This window comes from Hemibagrus wyckioides, linkage group LG12 (assembly GCF_019097595.1).
Source record: "Hemibagrus wyckioides isolate EC202008001 linkage group LG12, SWU_Hwy_1.0, whole genome shotgun sequence".
Taxonomy (NCBI): Eukaryota; Metazoa; Chordata; class Actinopteri; order Siluriformes; family Bagridae; genus Hemibagrus; species Hemibagrus wyckioides.
Genome location: NC_080721.1, coordinates 5,651,050 through 5,668,989, shown reverse-complemented (window position 1 = coordinate 5,668,989; position 17,940 = coordinate 5,651,050). Strand labels below are relative to the sequence as shown.

At 41.6% G+C, this 17,940-nt stretch overlaps 1 protein-coding gene across 1 annotated transcript in view; it reads right to left on the bottom strand.

Moving 5' to 3' along the window:
- Window positions 1-1,424: 1,424 nt before the first annotated feature.
- Window positions 1,425-17,940, bottom strand: part of LOC131362550 (ubiquitin-conjugating enzyme E2 E2-like) — an 84,463-nt gene continuing 67,947 nt past the window's right edge. Inside the window, exons 5-6 of the mRNA XM_058404607.1 lie at window positions 13,325-13,472; window positions 1,425-7,755 (exon numbers count right to left, since the gene is read on the bottom strand). Coding sequence (XP_058260590.1) covers window positions 7,658-7,755; window positions 13,325-13,472 — 246 coding nt within the window. The 3' untranslated portion in view covers window positions 1,425-7,657. The remainder of the gene's footprint in view (window positions 7,756-13,324; window positions 13,473-17,940) is intronic.

The following is a 17,940-nucleotide window of genomic DNA, read 5'->3' as shown; positions in this document are numbered from 1 at the left end:
TGGAGTAGAAGAACTTTTGCACACGACCATGACCTGAACATCACTGAACATCTTTAGGATGAACTGGAACCCTAACTCAATCCTCAATCAACATCAGTACCTGAACACACAATGATGCTGGTACGATTGAATGAACACACAGCTACGCTTCAAAATCTAGCGGAAAGCCTTCCCAGAAGACATCTGAGATGTTTGGGATGTTCAACAAGCACACGTTAGTGAGATGTCCTCAAACGTTTGGACATATTGTGTAGCGTTTAATAACAACCACTCAGAAATTGTTTCCTTTCTATCAGCATGTAGCAGCGGGGAAAGATGGCCTACCAGTTTGACCAGCTCAGCCTGCATCTTGGTAGCTGGTAGCTTGTCAGATTTTTCAGCAGGTCAAATAAACAAACAAATAATCACATAAATATACAGTATGCAACGCATAGCTAAAAATGCTTTAAGAAAAGAGTAGTACACTTATATGGCCAAAAGTATACGGACATCCATATATGAACATTCAGAAACAATGGACATTAATATGGAGTTGGTCTTCCTTTGCTGTAAGCATAACCTCCACTCTTCTCTTCAAAAGATGTTGAAGTGTGGATTGTGTTTATTCAATACTAGGCACATTAGTGAGATCAGACACTGATGTTGGGGTGAGGAGGTCTAAGTTGTTAAATGGGGTTGAGGTCAGGGCTTTGTGAAGGACACTTGAGTTCTTTGCTTTGTGCACAGGGGCATTGTCATGCTGGAACAGTTTTCGAGCCTCCTAGATCCAGTGAAGTGAAATTATTATGCTATAGCATACAAAGACATTCTATACAATTGTGTGCCTTCAACTTTGTGGCAACAAACAGTTTGGTGAAGAACTACATACTGGTGTAATGGTCAGCTGTCCACATACTTTTGGATATTTGGTCATATATAAAGGCCCAGAACCATGTAAGAAGAAGATAAACATAACTCAATATGGTTTGAGATAAGAAGTGTGTAAAACCATGCAGGCTTAAACAGCGGTCATAAACTTGCTGTAATCCCAGCTCTATATCACTGTGAAGAAGCAGAAGGATGCTTAATAATATTAACCAGAGAGATACTCATATTTTTACATACATATATTTTTAATGGTTTTAAAGTGTAATCAGGAGTCTCTTCCTGTACAGTAATGTCCCTCTTCGTTTACGTTCACATTTCTTTTCCAGAAACACCCGAATCTGCATTTCTTTTACTATTTCTCTTTTAATCTGTTATTAAAAGTATTCAAAAGTAAATCAAGTATTTTTCGGCTTAGCTTTATTGACCCGTATTAAAGTCTTAACCTCCAGGCAGAGGCAACCAGCCTATACAAGAGTCCCTAAGCCACAAGCCACGAAACGGCCCCAAAGCATTAATGATAGGAAGAGAATAAGTATCAGGTATTTTACCTTATACGCAGTTTCCTTTTGTCACAAACGTTCTGATTCCCAAAAAGTTTTTACCAAAGGTGATTCTGGTGATCTAATGACACCTGGTGAAGAAGCTGCAACTTTACCAAACAGCTTGGTATGTAAATGATTTAACAGTTGATTTTGAAGCTTGAAACCACAATTACTGGAAATGTACTTTCCCCCCTCCTTCACTTCCTTCTCAAAGTGTGTGTAAACATGTCACATGGCAACTTGTCAAGGCCCTAATTTGCTTAGAGGTATATTTATCTTTTTATGTATTTTTTGTCCTACCCGTTGCCCGATCTGGGTCGTGATGGATGACAAACCCTTTGTCCCAATTCACTTACTATCCATCCTAAATAGTGAGGAGGTCAGAATCATCCATCCATTTTCTAAAAGGCAGGGGTACACCCTGTACAGTCCATCTATAGACAGACAACCACACACAGGCAATTTAGAAATACCGATCAACCTCATGTTTTTGGACTGTGGGAGGAAACCAGAGTACCTGGAGTAAACCCATGCAGGCACAGGGGAACATGCAAACGCCACCCCTGCCTGTTTGAACCCAAGATTCAAACCCAGGACCTTCTTGCTGTGGGGCAACAGTGCTAACCACTAAGCCACCGATGCTGCCTGAGTTCAGAATGTCCTAAATGTTAAAATGAGTATCCCGAAGTTTCCCTGATGGTTTTGTATTTCTGGTAGATTTGAAGTATGGAAATATACCCACATAAATATACTCACAAAAAAAAAAAGAGATTTTAACTGGCTGTAACCTCACTTACAGAGCCCAGAGAACCAGATCATTCTTTCATAAATAACATTCTTTCATAACTAAAAGATAATAAACTTCTAATTTCCATTCAGTGCAAAATACACTCTTAAAAATAAAGACTCTTCTTTGTCAGGATCCTATGAAAAACCTTTTAACATCTATAGAACCTTTCCATTGCACAGAATATGTTCTGTAGTAGTGGAAAAAGGGTTATTTCTACTATAAAAGGTTTCTTTATGGTCCTAAAAAAATTGGGGTTCTTGTAAGAGCCATTTACTGAAAGGTTCTATAGAGAACCAGAAATGGTTCTTCTCTGTAATTGCTGCAAAAAATAAAAAACCCTTTCTGGGTCTTCTTGGCCCCTTTATTTTTAAGAGTGTCCTAAACATTATTTATATGAATTAATTATATTGCATTCAGGATCGTTTGACATAAAATGTAAGAAAATTCAAAACCTAAAGTGAACACTAGTCCTCTTCAGACAAACAATCTCATTTGCATAGACATGCAATCAGGAGCATTCTCAAGCATGTGAAGCTCTTTTGTGTCTCTAATCTCAAATATTTTGCATTGTAAATAATTGACATGGATGTTTATAGCTCTACTTTCTTTGCTAGAATTTCTCACCCTGACTAAGCTGATTGAGGGGAAAATTTTTTTTTTTTTTTTTGTTGCCACTACAGGAACTGCCCTATTTACCCATAATTCTGCCAGCGCTCATTCTTCCCCCTCCACCATCAAAGTTCTTTGCATTTGTAACAGGATGGGTTTCAAGGGCTTTCCGCTCAGTTACACACAACACACACACACGCATACGGTTGAAGGGAGTAGTCAATCAATCTGTTTCCTGCCTGTCTCGCTGTCTGCTCGCATTACGTCTAGCAGACGTATCAGACGTGGCTCGTTTATGGCACTGGCTAGAGGAAGCACCTGAACAAGATCCTAGCCTGATTTCTGCACAAAGTCTCTGCTTCTCAAACCAGTCTTCAGAGCCAGCCAGACGGTCCACATTATTACTATTCACCTGTGGTGTGTGAGGTGGACCATCTGGGAGGCCCTGAGGCCTGCTTTAAGTAATCCCAATGTGGTAGTTAGCACTTAGCCGGCTGTTTGCTCAGAGATAATGAATGGATAGCCAGGCTGTGACAGTATACAGGGTTTAACCTTATTCTGAAATACTACAGTATCAGTGTAGATAATATCTTCATTCTTAGAGTGACGTTATTTGGAAATGTGCTACAATACTGTCTTCTCCTAGAGATTGTAGCTAGCAATAGCAACAAAATGTGTTCATTTCTACTAGGGGCAGATTTTGCAACCTTGTGTTCAGCAGGTTATGGCAAACCAACATCATCAGTAAACAAAAGTAATGCTTCTTACCTTCATATGAGTTACAGCGTAAATGCAAGAATCAGCACATAAACGATTTCTGTTATAACGAAGAAAATATGCATCACTCATCACGGTTAGCTGCCTAGACTTGTGCTAAACCAATATAAACATGGAGGTCGGCCATGTTTTTTTCCCTCCACTTTGAATTTACCAATCCTAGCGAAACACTGTTGTACTTTTTTAATTACCTTTTAATGTTGTGAAATGTTGTCTTAAACAAGTTCACTCCTTTCATAGCTTATGACAGCTACTTGTTCTTTAACCTCTGTCGACAGTTTCAATGCAGAGAAACTCCAAACCCCTAGATCCTGTAAGCTGCCCAGCATCTGGAGGCTTCCAATCAATGCGAAATAAACATCGTATCACGATATTAACTATTTCTCATGTTTTTGTTCTACATCGATGCAGCACTTTGACCAAACATCTCTTTGAATTGTTATTATAGAAACAATTATGAATTAGATCTTTTAGGTTTTGCCTCCAGCGCTACTCACGACAACATTTCTCCCTAATTTGAAGTTATGTGCTTCTCAAAAGGCAGGAAGTCAGTGAACTGACACCAGCGTAACACTGAAAGTGCTGTCAGCCCTCTTCCGCATATGTGAGTTCACAGACACACACATTTGGCTAGTGTTGATGTTAATGGAAGATATGCCACTATTCCTGCCTATGGCCGTTTTGCTTTCTTGGACACCTAGCCACAGATGGTTGTGGCATCATCATAAGGGTTCTCATGTGATGTTCATTAAATCAGTTATTTAGTATAGATTTTCATCCATCCATTTTCTATACCTGCTTTATTCCTAATCAGGGTCACGGGGATCTGCTGGAGCCTATCCCAGCACACATTGGGCAAAAGGCAGGGGTACACCCTGGACAGGTCACCAGTCCATCACAGGGCCACACATATAGACAGACAACCACACACACTCACGGCCAATTTAGAATTACCAATCAACCTAACGGACATGTTTTTAGACTGTGGGAGGAATCCGGAGTAAACCCACGCAGGCATGGGGAGAACATGCAAACTCCACACAGAAAGGTCCCGGGTTCAAATCCTGGTCTGTAAGGCAACAGTGCTAACCACTAAGCCCATAGATTTTCAGTAAAATCTTTATCCTGGTCATGGTAACAAGTCTATCCTGGGAACACTATATGGAAGTTAGGGACTAATTGCAGGGCACAATTCTGATATATTTACACATTTAGGGACAATTTAGAGTAACCAGTCCACCTACTGCCATTTTAGGTAGTGGGAGGACAGCAGAAAACCTGTAATTACTCAACAGTGTAATCAAACATTTATAAGAGAAATGGTTAAATGGAATAAACATTACTCAAAAGTGATTCAACCTTTCCACTGCAACAGTTACCTTAAACTTATTTACCCTTTATTCTAACAAAAAGACCAAAAGATCCTCCTAGAATGACTTGCAAAATTATGTACAAATATTTTAAATAAACACAACCAGCAAATCTGTTGTTTCCTTTAATGACATTGCTGATACGCAAAATCCATGTTCCATCCATCACCATGGTTAACAACCGAAATACAGCTCAGAAGAGATAGCTGATTGATGACTTGCCCAAGTCAGGTAATAAATATAAAAAATGTGAAAGTATTTAATCCTATTTTGTTCAAATAGCACCATGATAAAAGCTATGAAATGTCTGGAAGGCTTGACAAGTTACCCAAAGATGCCATCTCTTTAAAAAGATGTTTAAAGAGCATCAATGGAAATATACAGGATCGTGTTCTTGATACCAAAATCAAACGTTTTGGCTCTCTATGATCACGTTTAGTAAAAAAAAATAAAAAATCAGGGAAAATCCACCACACTAAAATATGGTGATGAATTATTAAGGCTTTGGGGCTGTTCTGTGGTTAAAGATTCAGCAGTTCAAATCCAGGCGGTCAACTCAGTCAGAAAGTTAGCCACACACTGATCTCTCACCAAGATAATGACCCCAAACACATAGTCAAATCAACACCAGAAATACTGTACCATCCTCTTATCTGATGGATCTGAATCCATCTCAAACCCTGGGGTCAGAAGTGGAGACAGACGTCAACAAGCACAAACCTGAGTGTCCTAGATTCCTAAGTCTTTTGCAGGAAGATTACAAACTGGGTTTAAATGAATAGTACATGTCTTCCTTAAGGGTGCCATGACTTCTAATTCTGCCTTGTTTGTATTGAAACCAAACAGTGTGAAAGAAGTTCTAGATGGGAAAGTGTGTGTGAAGATGAAGAAACATTTAGTTTTCGACCCAGTGAATATTAGCGACTCAAATGATGGCAGGGTTTTTGTATGGAAAATGTCTCTTTTTGCCCCCAGGCCATCCATAAAAGCCCCATAAACATCCCCAAGAGAACATATCTATTATTATTATCCAATAATACATCTTTATGAGCCACATGAGCTTTCTGTACACTAAATATGTCAAAACAAAGTGTTTTTTATTTTCAAATGTTCTCATAAATTTAGTCTTGGTCAATTCACAGCTACTAGTCAGGTCTTGCCTATATCATATGACAGACGCCAACCGGGAGGGTGAAGGGTTAGTTTAACATGGCTAATTTTCCTCTCTCGGATGGATGTCCATAGCATTGTTGGGATTTGAAACACTTTCCAGATGATCAGTGGCAAATGTTCCTCTCAAACGCCTACCCCATGTGGGTTTTGTTCATATTTTCATTTTCCGAGCCATAAAATCTTTTACCAAAATCGAGATGGCTGTGCATCTTAATGCTTCGGCACTCTCATCGTCTCTGAGGGTTGCACGATTACAACACCACCTTTAAGGGTGTGCAATTTCACATTCGTGTCCATGTACCAGAGCTCCAGTACTGCAGGATGGGCTATTAAAATCTCTGGACAATTTCCATGTCTACAGGAAGACAGTCAGCTTGTTGGAAGTAAATAAGCAAATGATAGACAAATGATAGGACAGGAGGAGAAACTGCTCATTCTGATTCAAATGTAAGGAAACAAAAAGCAATAAGGTGGTACGTGAAAGGACATTAAATTAAATTAAAGGGTGACAATGGTAAACATATGGATGCTTGGGTCATGGGTCACGTAACGTGTTTGTCTGCGGAGTTCCTCCGCTTACACAACATGGCGATTGAAGCCTTCGCATGAGGTCCATTTGCTCTGTGATTATGACATACTTATGAAAACGTGCCAAGGTCGATGCCGGAGCACGAGGGTATTATTCAAATGTATTACAGAAATCTAAAACACTGCCACTAGATTGAAACTCGCTTCGATATAACATCAATTCTGAGCTCTCAATAAAAACGGAAATGACAGAATAGCATGCATGTGATGAAGAGGAAGAGTCACGGAAGGAGAGAGTCAGATACAACCCCACAAACACGACCGACCAAACCACAATTTCAGCTCAACACATCATTTATTCACTCGGTTACTTACAGAGTATCAGTCGAATTTTCTCTCACAATGTGCATTTTACAACAAACTGCCGTCGGCTGCACGGGGGCGAGCTGCAGGCTACTCAACTTTTACGACGCATTTCGAGATAAACAGGCCAGTGCCATAGTGTTCCACATATACAACTTAACAGATAGGGGAGCTGAGTTAAAACAATCGTTTATGGGGGGAGGGGAAAGAATGTCCGCTTCATGAGAAAAAAACAAAAAAACAAAAACAAAAAACAAAGAAAGATTCAGTGATCGCTTCGTCTGGAGCATCTTCCACGCGCTCGGTGATGATGGACGTACTCGCCGAGCCCCGAAAGAAAACCGCTGGATAGGGAGCGCAGCAGTCCGCTCACTCGGGCGGCACGCTTCTCAATAATGCAAAACAATAGCAGAACGGTCATGATAGCAATATAACATTACAAATAATAAAGCTCTTGATGACCATGCCAACATTCAGTGTATTGGGAAAAAAGTACAATCCTGATCAGCTTGCTCTTAGTATGCATACACTGTATAAAAAAAGCGTTCAAGTCAACAAGAAACGAAGGACAGTTCGTCGTGGGAGAAGGGTGGGATGGGGGAATGGGGTATGGAGCTTTCAAGCGGCGTTGGGAAGGTCTATGTGGCGTAGCGCTTGGTCCACTGTTTGGCTATCCTGTCGTGCTCTGCTCTGTTGGTCAGGTACTGTGTGGCGATGCTTCCCACCAGAGGGTCGGCTGTGGAGGAGAAGATAAGGAAGTACAGTTAGCTTGGGTGTAGAAACAATAGTAAATGTGATATTAGATCAAGTCAAATGTATTCAAATCACGGAGGGGAATATATGATATACACTGACTGTACTAGGAACAGATGTCATGCAGTAATAACGACTGGGACAGTGTATTTTCGTCCAGTCTGCAACTGTGTAGGGTCAGATTCCTGATCTTGGCTGATGAGTGGAACATTATCTGCTTTTCTGCTGCACTTTTTGATGTGTTGTGCGTTCAGAGATGCATTTCTGTTCACCGTAATTTTAAAGAGTGGTTATTTGACTGACTGTAGGCTTCATGTGGGCTTAATTCTGTATGAACTCTAGGGACTGTTGTGTGTGAAAATTTCCAGGAAAACAGCTGGACTACTCGACCCCGCCAAAGACACTGAGATCTAACTGACTTTCCATTATTCTGATGTTTGATGTCAGCTGTGTCGGCTTTATTTTATGCCCCGTGATTGGCTGATTAGATAATTGCATGCGTAAAGGTGTAGAGGCGCAAAAAACTGAGTGTATATCCAGGAAGTCCTGACTGTAATAATGATAAAGGGCAGCACGGTGGCTTAGTGGTTAGCACTGTTGCCTTTCTGTGTGGAGTTTGCATGTTCTCCCCATGCCTGCTTGGGTTTACTCTGGGTACTGTGGTTTCCTTCCACAGCCCCAAAAACATGTACATTAGTTAATTCTAAATTGCCCATAGGAATGAGTGTGTGGTTGTCTGTCTATATGTGGCCCTGTGATGGACTGCCGACCTGTCCAGGGTGTACCCCTGCCCAGTGTGTGCTGGGATAGGCACTAATTTATGTTAAAAGGGGTTCAACTCAAAGCAAGTGTGAAATCGAAATAGCCTTTATTTGTCACATATACATTATAGCACAGTGAAATTCTTTCTTCCCATCCTTGGAGGTTGGGGTCAGAGCACAGGGTCAGCCATGATACAGCACCCCTGGAGCAGAGAGGGTTAAGGGCCTTGCTCAAGGGCCCAACAGTGGCGACTTGGTGGTGCTGAACCCCTGATCTTCCGGTCAACAACCCAGAGCCTTAACCACTTGAGCCACCACCATTCATTTTAATAAAACCAGGAATTTCTGTTACACTAAAATACAGGACGAGTGGGAAGTTCAGAACTAAAAACTCCTCGAATAAATTTTGTTCTTAAAATTCGATTTGTCCTGTTATAGTAAGAGGGTCCTTGGAACGACAAAAGTTTAAATAACATTACATAACATCTTTTAAAACAATGTTGTGCAATAACACCAAGGCTGACGGTTCAGGATCAAGACTGTTAAACTGGAAATCTTAGTCTATTTTATTTTAATTCCCATTAGCAGTAAAGAATAGGTTAAGAGAGGCCATGGGGAAGCTCTTCATAGCAGACATTTTTTTTCTGAGAGCTTTTGGAGTACTTTGGGACATCAAGAAGAGGCTGTGTAAATAACCTCCATATTGTGGGAACCTCATAATAAATACAATCAGATCGGCGTCTAAGTCGAATCTACAGCCTTTAATCACTGACCTCGAAATCAAAGGTGCTCAAACGTGGCTCCTCGGCAGCCTAGTGCTGCGAAGGGAGTGTGTAACGGGGGAAAGAAAGGCCCGTGAGGGTTAATTAACTGTCGTTGCACCCTGGCCCCTCTTTAATAAGCTGTGTCTCATTGATCTCTTTTGCATGAATAGCACCTTCAGTGGGGGGAACAGGCGTACAGAGCAGGGGGAAGGGTGGACGTTCCTATTCAACCCTAAACCGAGGGGGGAGCTGGGTAAGGGGGAGCGTTCCTGAATGTCCATAAACATTCAACATGTACACTGGTAGGATGATCGTTTATGAGTTTGCCTACATAGGAAGGCTGCATTGGGACTATTTCTCCCGAGGAAAGCATCCCTTTCACCGGTTCTAAGAAAGAGTACAAAACTACCATCTGTTCTAGCTGAAGAAGTTTACGAATTAGAAATAAAAGTTAACTGTCTCATACTCAACCCTACAGCATTGCTGGCTCTGTTCTTGCTATATTTCCTTTTAGACCGATGGTATTCTCCATCCGTGACCTAGCGTAGTCCCGATGCATTGATTAATAGAGGCTTCAAAAGCACTTCTGTAAGTCTCTCTGGATAAAAGCATCTGCCACATGCCGTAAATGGGAAAGGAAATGAATTCAGATTTTGCCCTTTATGGTAGAAAAATGCTACTGCAAGCCTCTTTCGTCTAGAAGGTGCGCTGTGCTCATCCTCAGGGAGTAGTCCCGTGGTGATAAGTGATAATTGTGTCCAAATCCTGATAATACACCCTTCATACTATGCACATGTACTAATGATGCCAATATTTAATATTTGCAAATCAGTTGCTGCTTGCTATTACTTCAGTATTGCAGAACGTCTATCGATACACGCGATCTAGACCGCTAACTCTAGCTAGCTCATTAAAACACAGCCCCAAAGACAAATCCATCACATCCGTTCGCTTCCGAATTTCTTTTTTTATATGCTCTCAGTGTATTTCCTTATCTAATCTGTCCATAATTAACCAGAACACAGAGCTATAAATATCTATCAAGAGTAAGCCCACAAACTCCTCCCATTATCACTCCTCAGCTATCCGAAGATCTAGCTCAAACAACTGGGTTCACTACTGAGTAAAGATACAAATGACCGGGATAAATAAACTGCAATACGCTGACCCGAAATTTGACTCCCATTTGTTTACTCTCTCATGCTTGTATCCTTCCTTTCCTCCGATTGGCCGTCAGCTCCGTCTGTCACCGTGAGGCGGGATGATGTTTTACATATCTGAGCTGCCGAATGATGGATGAAACAAATTTCCTGCCGATCCTGACCGGACACAGCGCTGAGTGTGAATCACCATCACAGCTCTATCAGAGCGCTCGACTCTTACCTCACGTTTATTTGCGATTCTGACAATTCATTCACAATGAAAGTAATTAATGATCATGACAGTCAGCTCCAGAAGTATTGGCACCCCTATCCTTGCTAAGGCTGGGTAAGAACAGTAATGAAGAAATGCTAATTTGCTTCACCTCACACTAGAAATATGACACACAAAACAAACTGAAACAAATCTCTTGTTAGAATAAATAACCATTATCAGAAATATATATATATTTAAACAACTGATGTGTCAAAATTATTGGCACCCTTCCATTTATCAACAAGGCTTCTATAATGCTTGATGAGACTTGAGAATGCAAAGCAAGGTAACTCTTCTATCCTCAAAATATGGATATCTATCTATCTATCTATCTATCTATCTATCTATCTATCTATCTATCTATCTATCTATCTATCTATCTATCTATCTATCTATCTATCTATTTTTTTTCCCTGTAATTGTCAGTTTCCTCATCTTGGCTAAATAAGAACATAAATACTCAGTGAAATAACATCTGTCACAACTGCATGAGATAATTTAGTTAAATGATTTATTTGGTCTGATTTTACTGCAAAAAAATCTATTTTTTTTGTTATATTTTTTACAATCTCTGTATTTAGTATTTTGTTATATTTATTTTATTATAGGTTATTTGTTATATTTTGTTATTTGTTATATTTTTGTACCCTTAAATTCAGGTATTTAGTATTTTTTGTTATATTCATATGTTATTTTATTTATTACCTGTTCTATGAAGACTGCTGGAAGTTGTAAATGTCCCAATGGGGTGAATAAAGTATCAATCAATCAATCAATCAATCAATCAATCAATCAATCAATCAATCAATCTATCTATCTATCTATCTATCTATCTATCTATCTATCTATCTATCTATCTATCTATCTATCTATCTATCTATCTATCTATCTATCTATCTATCTATCTATCTATCAGCAAACTGCCTGTAAGACACATCAGTAGTAAGACGGCTAAGCATTACCCCCAAATCACCAGACAGCGTAAACACAACACACATGATTCAAAAGAAGAGCAGTTTGTTGACACGTGGCTGCAGACAGAGTGTCTCATCACGGTTACATCACAACAAGAGGCATGCGAGGAATACAAAGGAGGGATTAGAGTTTCCAGGTGTGTAGCTATTAAGACATTTTGTCCATTGTGTTTATTTACTATTACGACGGCACAAAACTATTTCTTCTTCTTTCCCAGCTGAAGAGCTTCAAGCCTGTGGCTGTGGCTCTGTGCACCCAGTATGGCCCTGGAACCTAGTAATTTTCTCTAATCGCAGGTCTCGGATCTCTGACACGGAGGACACGTGCTATAGTAGAATTCCGCCTAGATTTCATCGGAATCATGTCGTACGGCGTGACACGTAATGATCGCTGGAATTGCGGAGGAGATAATGTAGTAACACTGAGAAAAAGTTGTCATGCTGTATATTTAGTGTGCAAATCAGATCTCAGGGCATGACACGTACGATCGTTTCATCCCTCCTGCCTAACAGACGGAAGATGGGATCCATTCGTGACCCAGCAATGTGGTTTTAAGATTTTCTTTCTGTCGAGATGCTCGTGCCTGTAAGGCTGCCAGTACTCAGTGGAAACCAGAGCCAGAGACCACATCATCTGGATCATCATCTGAAGGCCAGGAAGAGACAGAACTAATTTGCCTCCAGCTATAATGCATGCTATCGGAAGTGGCCAAGCTAGCTGTTATTAACGGTATGTTTCCGCACCGTTCTCTTGCTCACATATTGATTAGCATGCCAGAAGGGAAGCGGCTCCTTATTTATACACAGATGGCCACAGGTTGTGTGTCTCCAAATCGCTTTAAAGCAGCGCTAATACAAAGCAGATAGCATATGGAACAATAAGCCTTTGCTCTTTCGGAAACATGTAGAAATGGAGAGAGATTTATTTAGCTAGTTTATTTGCTTCAGTATTAAATCCAAAGGCAAAAGAAACGTGACTGTTAGAAGCTGGCTAATGTCATGATACATTACTAAAAAATAAGATAAATCAGTTGCAATAAAAGTAGTATAAAATACTCAAGTGTACAGATTTTTCTCCTTTTAAGCTTTAAATATTGTATTTTGCAGACATTATGCCTACATGTATAATGTCTCATTATTTCCTCATGACGGTTGTGCTTACAGATGATGCCGTACTGCTTAGATTTTTTTCTAAGCTCAGTTCAACCGCATATCCAGACCACTACTCGAGACCCCACAAAAGCCCAAATTAGCCCGAAAAGGCGCTCAGGTTCAGGACGTAATGCAGATTAAAGCCATTTCAGAACAGCAAAACGGCAGCGCTGGGAATCTCCACTCCTCTAAAAGCTCCAGCAGTGTGAAATCAGACTGAATATGGGATCGCAGTCAATTACAGGGTGAATAATAGTTCAAGCCTTTTGGCTTCTGTTCAACACAGGCTTTTTTTTTGTCTTCCCAGTTTTAGTTTAAGACGAAGAACCGCAGTCAGAAATGTAATATGTCTAAGATTAAACGCGCTCTGGCTCGCGCTTTAAAACGAGCCGATCGTGCTGAAGGATTCCGCTTACATAACAAGTCAAAGGGACAATCGGGGTAATGCGAACGCCTTGAAGGTGTGGGGGGGTTGCGGATCTTACCGGGGTTGCAGTCTGTGAGGAGAGAGCAGATGGACAGCAGGACCTTGGAGATGGTTAGCGCTGGGCTCCAGTTGTCCTTCAGAATGTCCAGGCAGATCACTCCCTGACTGTTAATGTTGCAGTGGTAGATTCTGGTACGAAATGTCACCTGCGAAAAACCCGGGAGAGAAGGATTTTAAAAGAACAGAGATAGATAGATAGGGGGGGGGGCAAAGAGGACAGAGATACAGAGAGGTAAAAAGAGATAGGGGAAAAAAAGAGAGACAGATAACAGAGAAAAGCAAATATAGACAAAGTGTCAGAGAAAAAGCGAGACGGGGTGGGAGACTGAGCAAGATAAACAGAATGAAGAAGACATGCAAATAGACAGAAAAAAGACAAGAGAGACAGACAGAACAACAAGCAAAGCGAGAGAGGCAATGAGAGACCGTCAGAAATGGAAATGGACAAACTGAGAGAGAGAGAGCGAGAGAGAGAGAGACAGAGACTGATAAAAAGAGGCAGGAAGAGATAGAAAAGTGAAAGAAATCAGAATCAGAGAGACAGAGAGAGAGAGATTGTCCTTTAAAAGGGAAATCACACACACACACACACACACACACTGGATTAATATTAACGAGTTAAAGCTGGCTATATAAAAGATCCACTGCTGCTCGGAATAACTATGAATAATTAGAAGAGAGATATTCCAGGAAGAGAATTATTATTATTTGCATTTCTTCTCGCCGAAACAAATAACTGGGTTCGAGCAAACGTCAGCTCCGTGTTGTGATGTCATGAAGTCTGGGGTGGAACTAGAGCTGACATTCTGCCCCTCGCTGCGGAATTCTCAAAGTTATTACTCTAATCATTTAACACAGAGTCTGTCCTTGTTGAGTTTTTCTATTCTTATAGGAAATTTGAACTGGAAGTCATCGATCGGGTCTGATCTGCTCAGCTCTGTACACTCCGACTTAACCTTCATCCTTCATCACACATCGGCCATCTAGCCCCGCCCCTTTTCCACGAAGTGTCCGGTATTCAACACTTCTGTTTCATTTTTTATTTTTTCAGTTAAATCATCCAGGTTCTTCTTCTTCCTCTTCTTCAAATCAGCATGAACACACTAGTCACACTTAAAATGACGTATATAAGCAGAGGTCACTCTGAGTAGTGCTACAATACCAGATTTCTGTAGTGTCTCTAGTGCTAGAGGAGTACACAGAGTGGAGATGTAAGAGCTAGTGGAAGCGCAATTATTTTGAAGTGAGGAGAAGTTATGCGTCAGAGTCCAGTGTTGGTGTAAGAGGTCAGGAAAGATAGTGACAGATTCTGCTGTCCAGATCAAGTTTATTTATTCCACCACTGAGTGACAGTCAGTGTGAAGGGTGAGAGAGAGAGAGAGAGAGAGAGAGAGAGAGATAGGGGAAAGAGACAGGGGAAAGAGAGAGAGAGAGAGAGAGAGAGAGAGAGAGAGAGAGAGATGAAGTGAGGTGAGTAGTGAAGGTGGAAAGGGGAGGGAGAGAGAACCAAATTGAGGTGAGTAGTGAAGATATATATATATATATAGAGAGAGAGAGAGAGAGAGAGAGAGAGAGAGAGAGAGTGAGATGAATTGAGGTGAGTAGTGAAGATGGAGAGAGAGAGATGGAGAGAGAGAGAGAGAGAGAGAGAGAGAGAGAGAGAGAGCTGAATTGAGGTGAGTAGTGAAGATGGAGAGAGAGAGATGGAGAGAGAGAGAGAGAGAGAGAGAGAGAGCTGAATTGAGGTGAGTAGTGAAGATGGAGTGAGAGAGAGAGAGAGAGAGAGAGAGAGAGAGCTGAATTAAGGTGAGTAGTGAAGATGGAGAAAGAGAGATGGAGAGAGAGAGAGAGAGAGAGAGCTGAATTGAGGTGAGTAGTGAAGATGGAGTGAGAGAGAGAGAGAGAGAGAGAGAGAGAGAGCTGAATTAAGGTGAGTAGTGAAGATGGAGAAAGAGAGATGGAGAGAGAGCTTAATTAAGGTGAATAGTGAAGATGGAGAGAGAGAAAGAGAGAGAGAGAGCTGAACTGAGGTGAATAGTGAAGATGGAGTGAGAGAGAGAGAGAGAGAGAGAGAGCTGAACTGAGGTGGGTAGTGAAGATGGAGAGAGAGAGAGAGAGAGAGAGAGAGAGAGAGAGAGAGCTGAACTGAGGTGAGTAGTGAAGATGGAGAGAGAGAGAGAGAGAGAGAGAGAGCTGAATTGAGATGAGTAGTGAAGATGGAGAAAGAGAGATGGAGAGAGAGCTTAATTAAGGTGAATAGTGAAGATGGAGAGAGAGAAAGAGAGAGAGAGAGCTGAACTGAGGTGAATAGTGAAGATGGAGAGAGAGAAAGAGAGAGAGAGAGCTGAACTGAGGTGAGTAGTGAAGATGGAGAGAGAGAGAGAGAGAGAGCTGAACTGAGGTGAGTAGTGAAGATGGAGAGAGAGAGAGAGAGAGAGAGAGAGAGCTGAATTGAGGTGAGTAGTGAAGATGGAGTGAGAGAGAGAGAGAGAGAGAGAGAGAGAGAGAGAGAGAGCTGAATTAAGGTGAGTAGTGAAGATGGAGAAAGAGAGATAGAGAGAGAGCTGAATTAAGGTGAATAGTGAAGATGGAGAGAGAGAAAGAGAGAGAGAGAGCTGAACTGAGGTGAATAGTGAAGATGGAGAGAGAGAAAGAGAGAGAGAGAGCTGAACTGAGGTGAGTAGTGAAGATGGAGAGAGAGAAAGAGAGAGAGAGAGCTGAAATGAGGTGAATAGTGAAGATGGAGAGAGAGAGAGAGAGAGAGAGAGCTGAACTGAGGTGAGTAGTGAAGATGGAGAGAGAGAGAGAGAGAGAGAGAGATGAACTGAGGTGAGTAGTGAAGATGGAGAGAGAGAGAGAGAGAGAGAGAGCTGAATTGAGATGAGTAGTGAAGATGGAGAGAGAGAGAGAGAGAGAGAGAGAGAGCTGAATTGAGATGAGTAGTGAAGATGGTGAGAGAGAGAGAGAGAGAGAGAGAGAGAGCTAAACTGAGGTGAGTAGTGAAGATGGAGAGAGAGAAAAAGAGAGAGAGAGCTGAATTGAGATGAGTAGTGAAGATGGAGAGAGAAAAAGAGAGAGAGCTGAATTGAGGTGAGTAGTGAAGATGGAGAGAGAGAGAGAGAGAGAGAGAGAGAGAGAGAGAGAGAGAGATGACAGGGATAAAGCATGATCCTTGCTAGTCTGAGAGAACGCCGTTCTGCTGGGATTCTCTCACAGAGAGGAAACGTCTCTATGATTCAGAGGTGAAGAGACAGACCTGACAGGAAGTGACAAATAATCACTCTCTACAGCCGAGGTGAAGAGAAAAGCATCCCACAACACGCAACTTCCCTTCTTCCTGTCTGTCGAGACCAGACCGCCGAGGCTGCAGTAAACACAGCGGATTAATATTCACTGAGACTTTTTTCCTCATTCTGATTTGATGGACATTAACTGACCGGTCTGATTGGATAATTGCATGAAGCAGGTGTTTCTTTCAGACGTCTAGAGCGCCACAATCTGGCTGGTCTAATAATAAGAATAAACAAATCGAGGTGAGAGCAGAGGAAACAGCTCTGATTGACAGGAGGAGCTACCCACAATCCTTTCACACTCCAGGGGTCAATGTCGAGGCTGGAGGCGTGACAGACCTCAGGTCACCCTAGGTGTATTCTGAGCTCCAGCTGGAAACGTCTTAAAGCTGAAATAACTCCGTTCTTACTTTAGACCGCAGTGGAGGAGGTGCACTGACAAGTGCATCTGCTCTGTTTTACTGCCGCTGACCCGGTCATGAGAAAAGCTCGCTGATCTGAGGTCAGGCACAGAGAGCAGAAGTGGACAGTGGGTTTAAATTACAGTAGAAACCCCAATAACATAAGCGTGCGCTCACGTTTTAGTCTGTTTTAGTCATTTTAGACCGGAGTGGAACATTTTATTCTGAAGGGGTTGCTTTGAGAGGAATAAAGAGAAGACCAAAAAGAGAGTGGAAGTAGAGAATTAAAGAGAAGGAGAGAAGGAGAGAGACTCTTCTCATTATTTCACTCGGCCTCGCTTTAGGTCTCAAAGAGAAAATAACAAGAAGGAGAGACTGAGACGGAATGGAGAAGAGAGAGAAATACAGGAAAGAAGAAAAAGAGGGACAGAGAGCGAGGTAGAGGGAGGACAGAGAGAGAAATAGAGCTGAGCGAAGGTGGAGAGAGAGAGAGGGAGAGAGAGAGAGTGCTGAGGTGAGCAGTGAAGATGGGGGGGTGCGGTGCAGTGAGTAGTAAACATCTCTCTCTCTCTCTCTCTCCATCTTCACTACTCACCTCATCTCTCTCTCTCGCTTTCTCTATCTATCTATCTATCTATCTATCTATCTATCTATCTATCTATCTATCTATCTATCTATCTATCTCTCATCTCTCCATCTTCACTGCTCACCTCTGCTGGTGGAAGATGGAGAGAGAGAGAGAGAGAGAGAGAGAGAGAGAGAGAGAGATGAGAGAGAGAGATGAGGTGACTATGAGTAGTGAACATGGAGAGAGAGAGACAGAGACAGAGACAGAGAGAGATGAGGTGAGCAGAGAAGAGGGAGAGATAGAGATGAGGTGAGTGTAAGTAGTGAAGATGGAGAGAGAGAGAGAGACAGAGAGA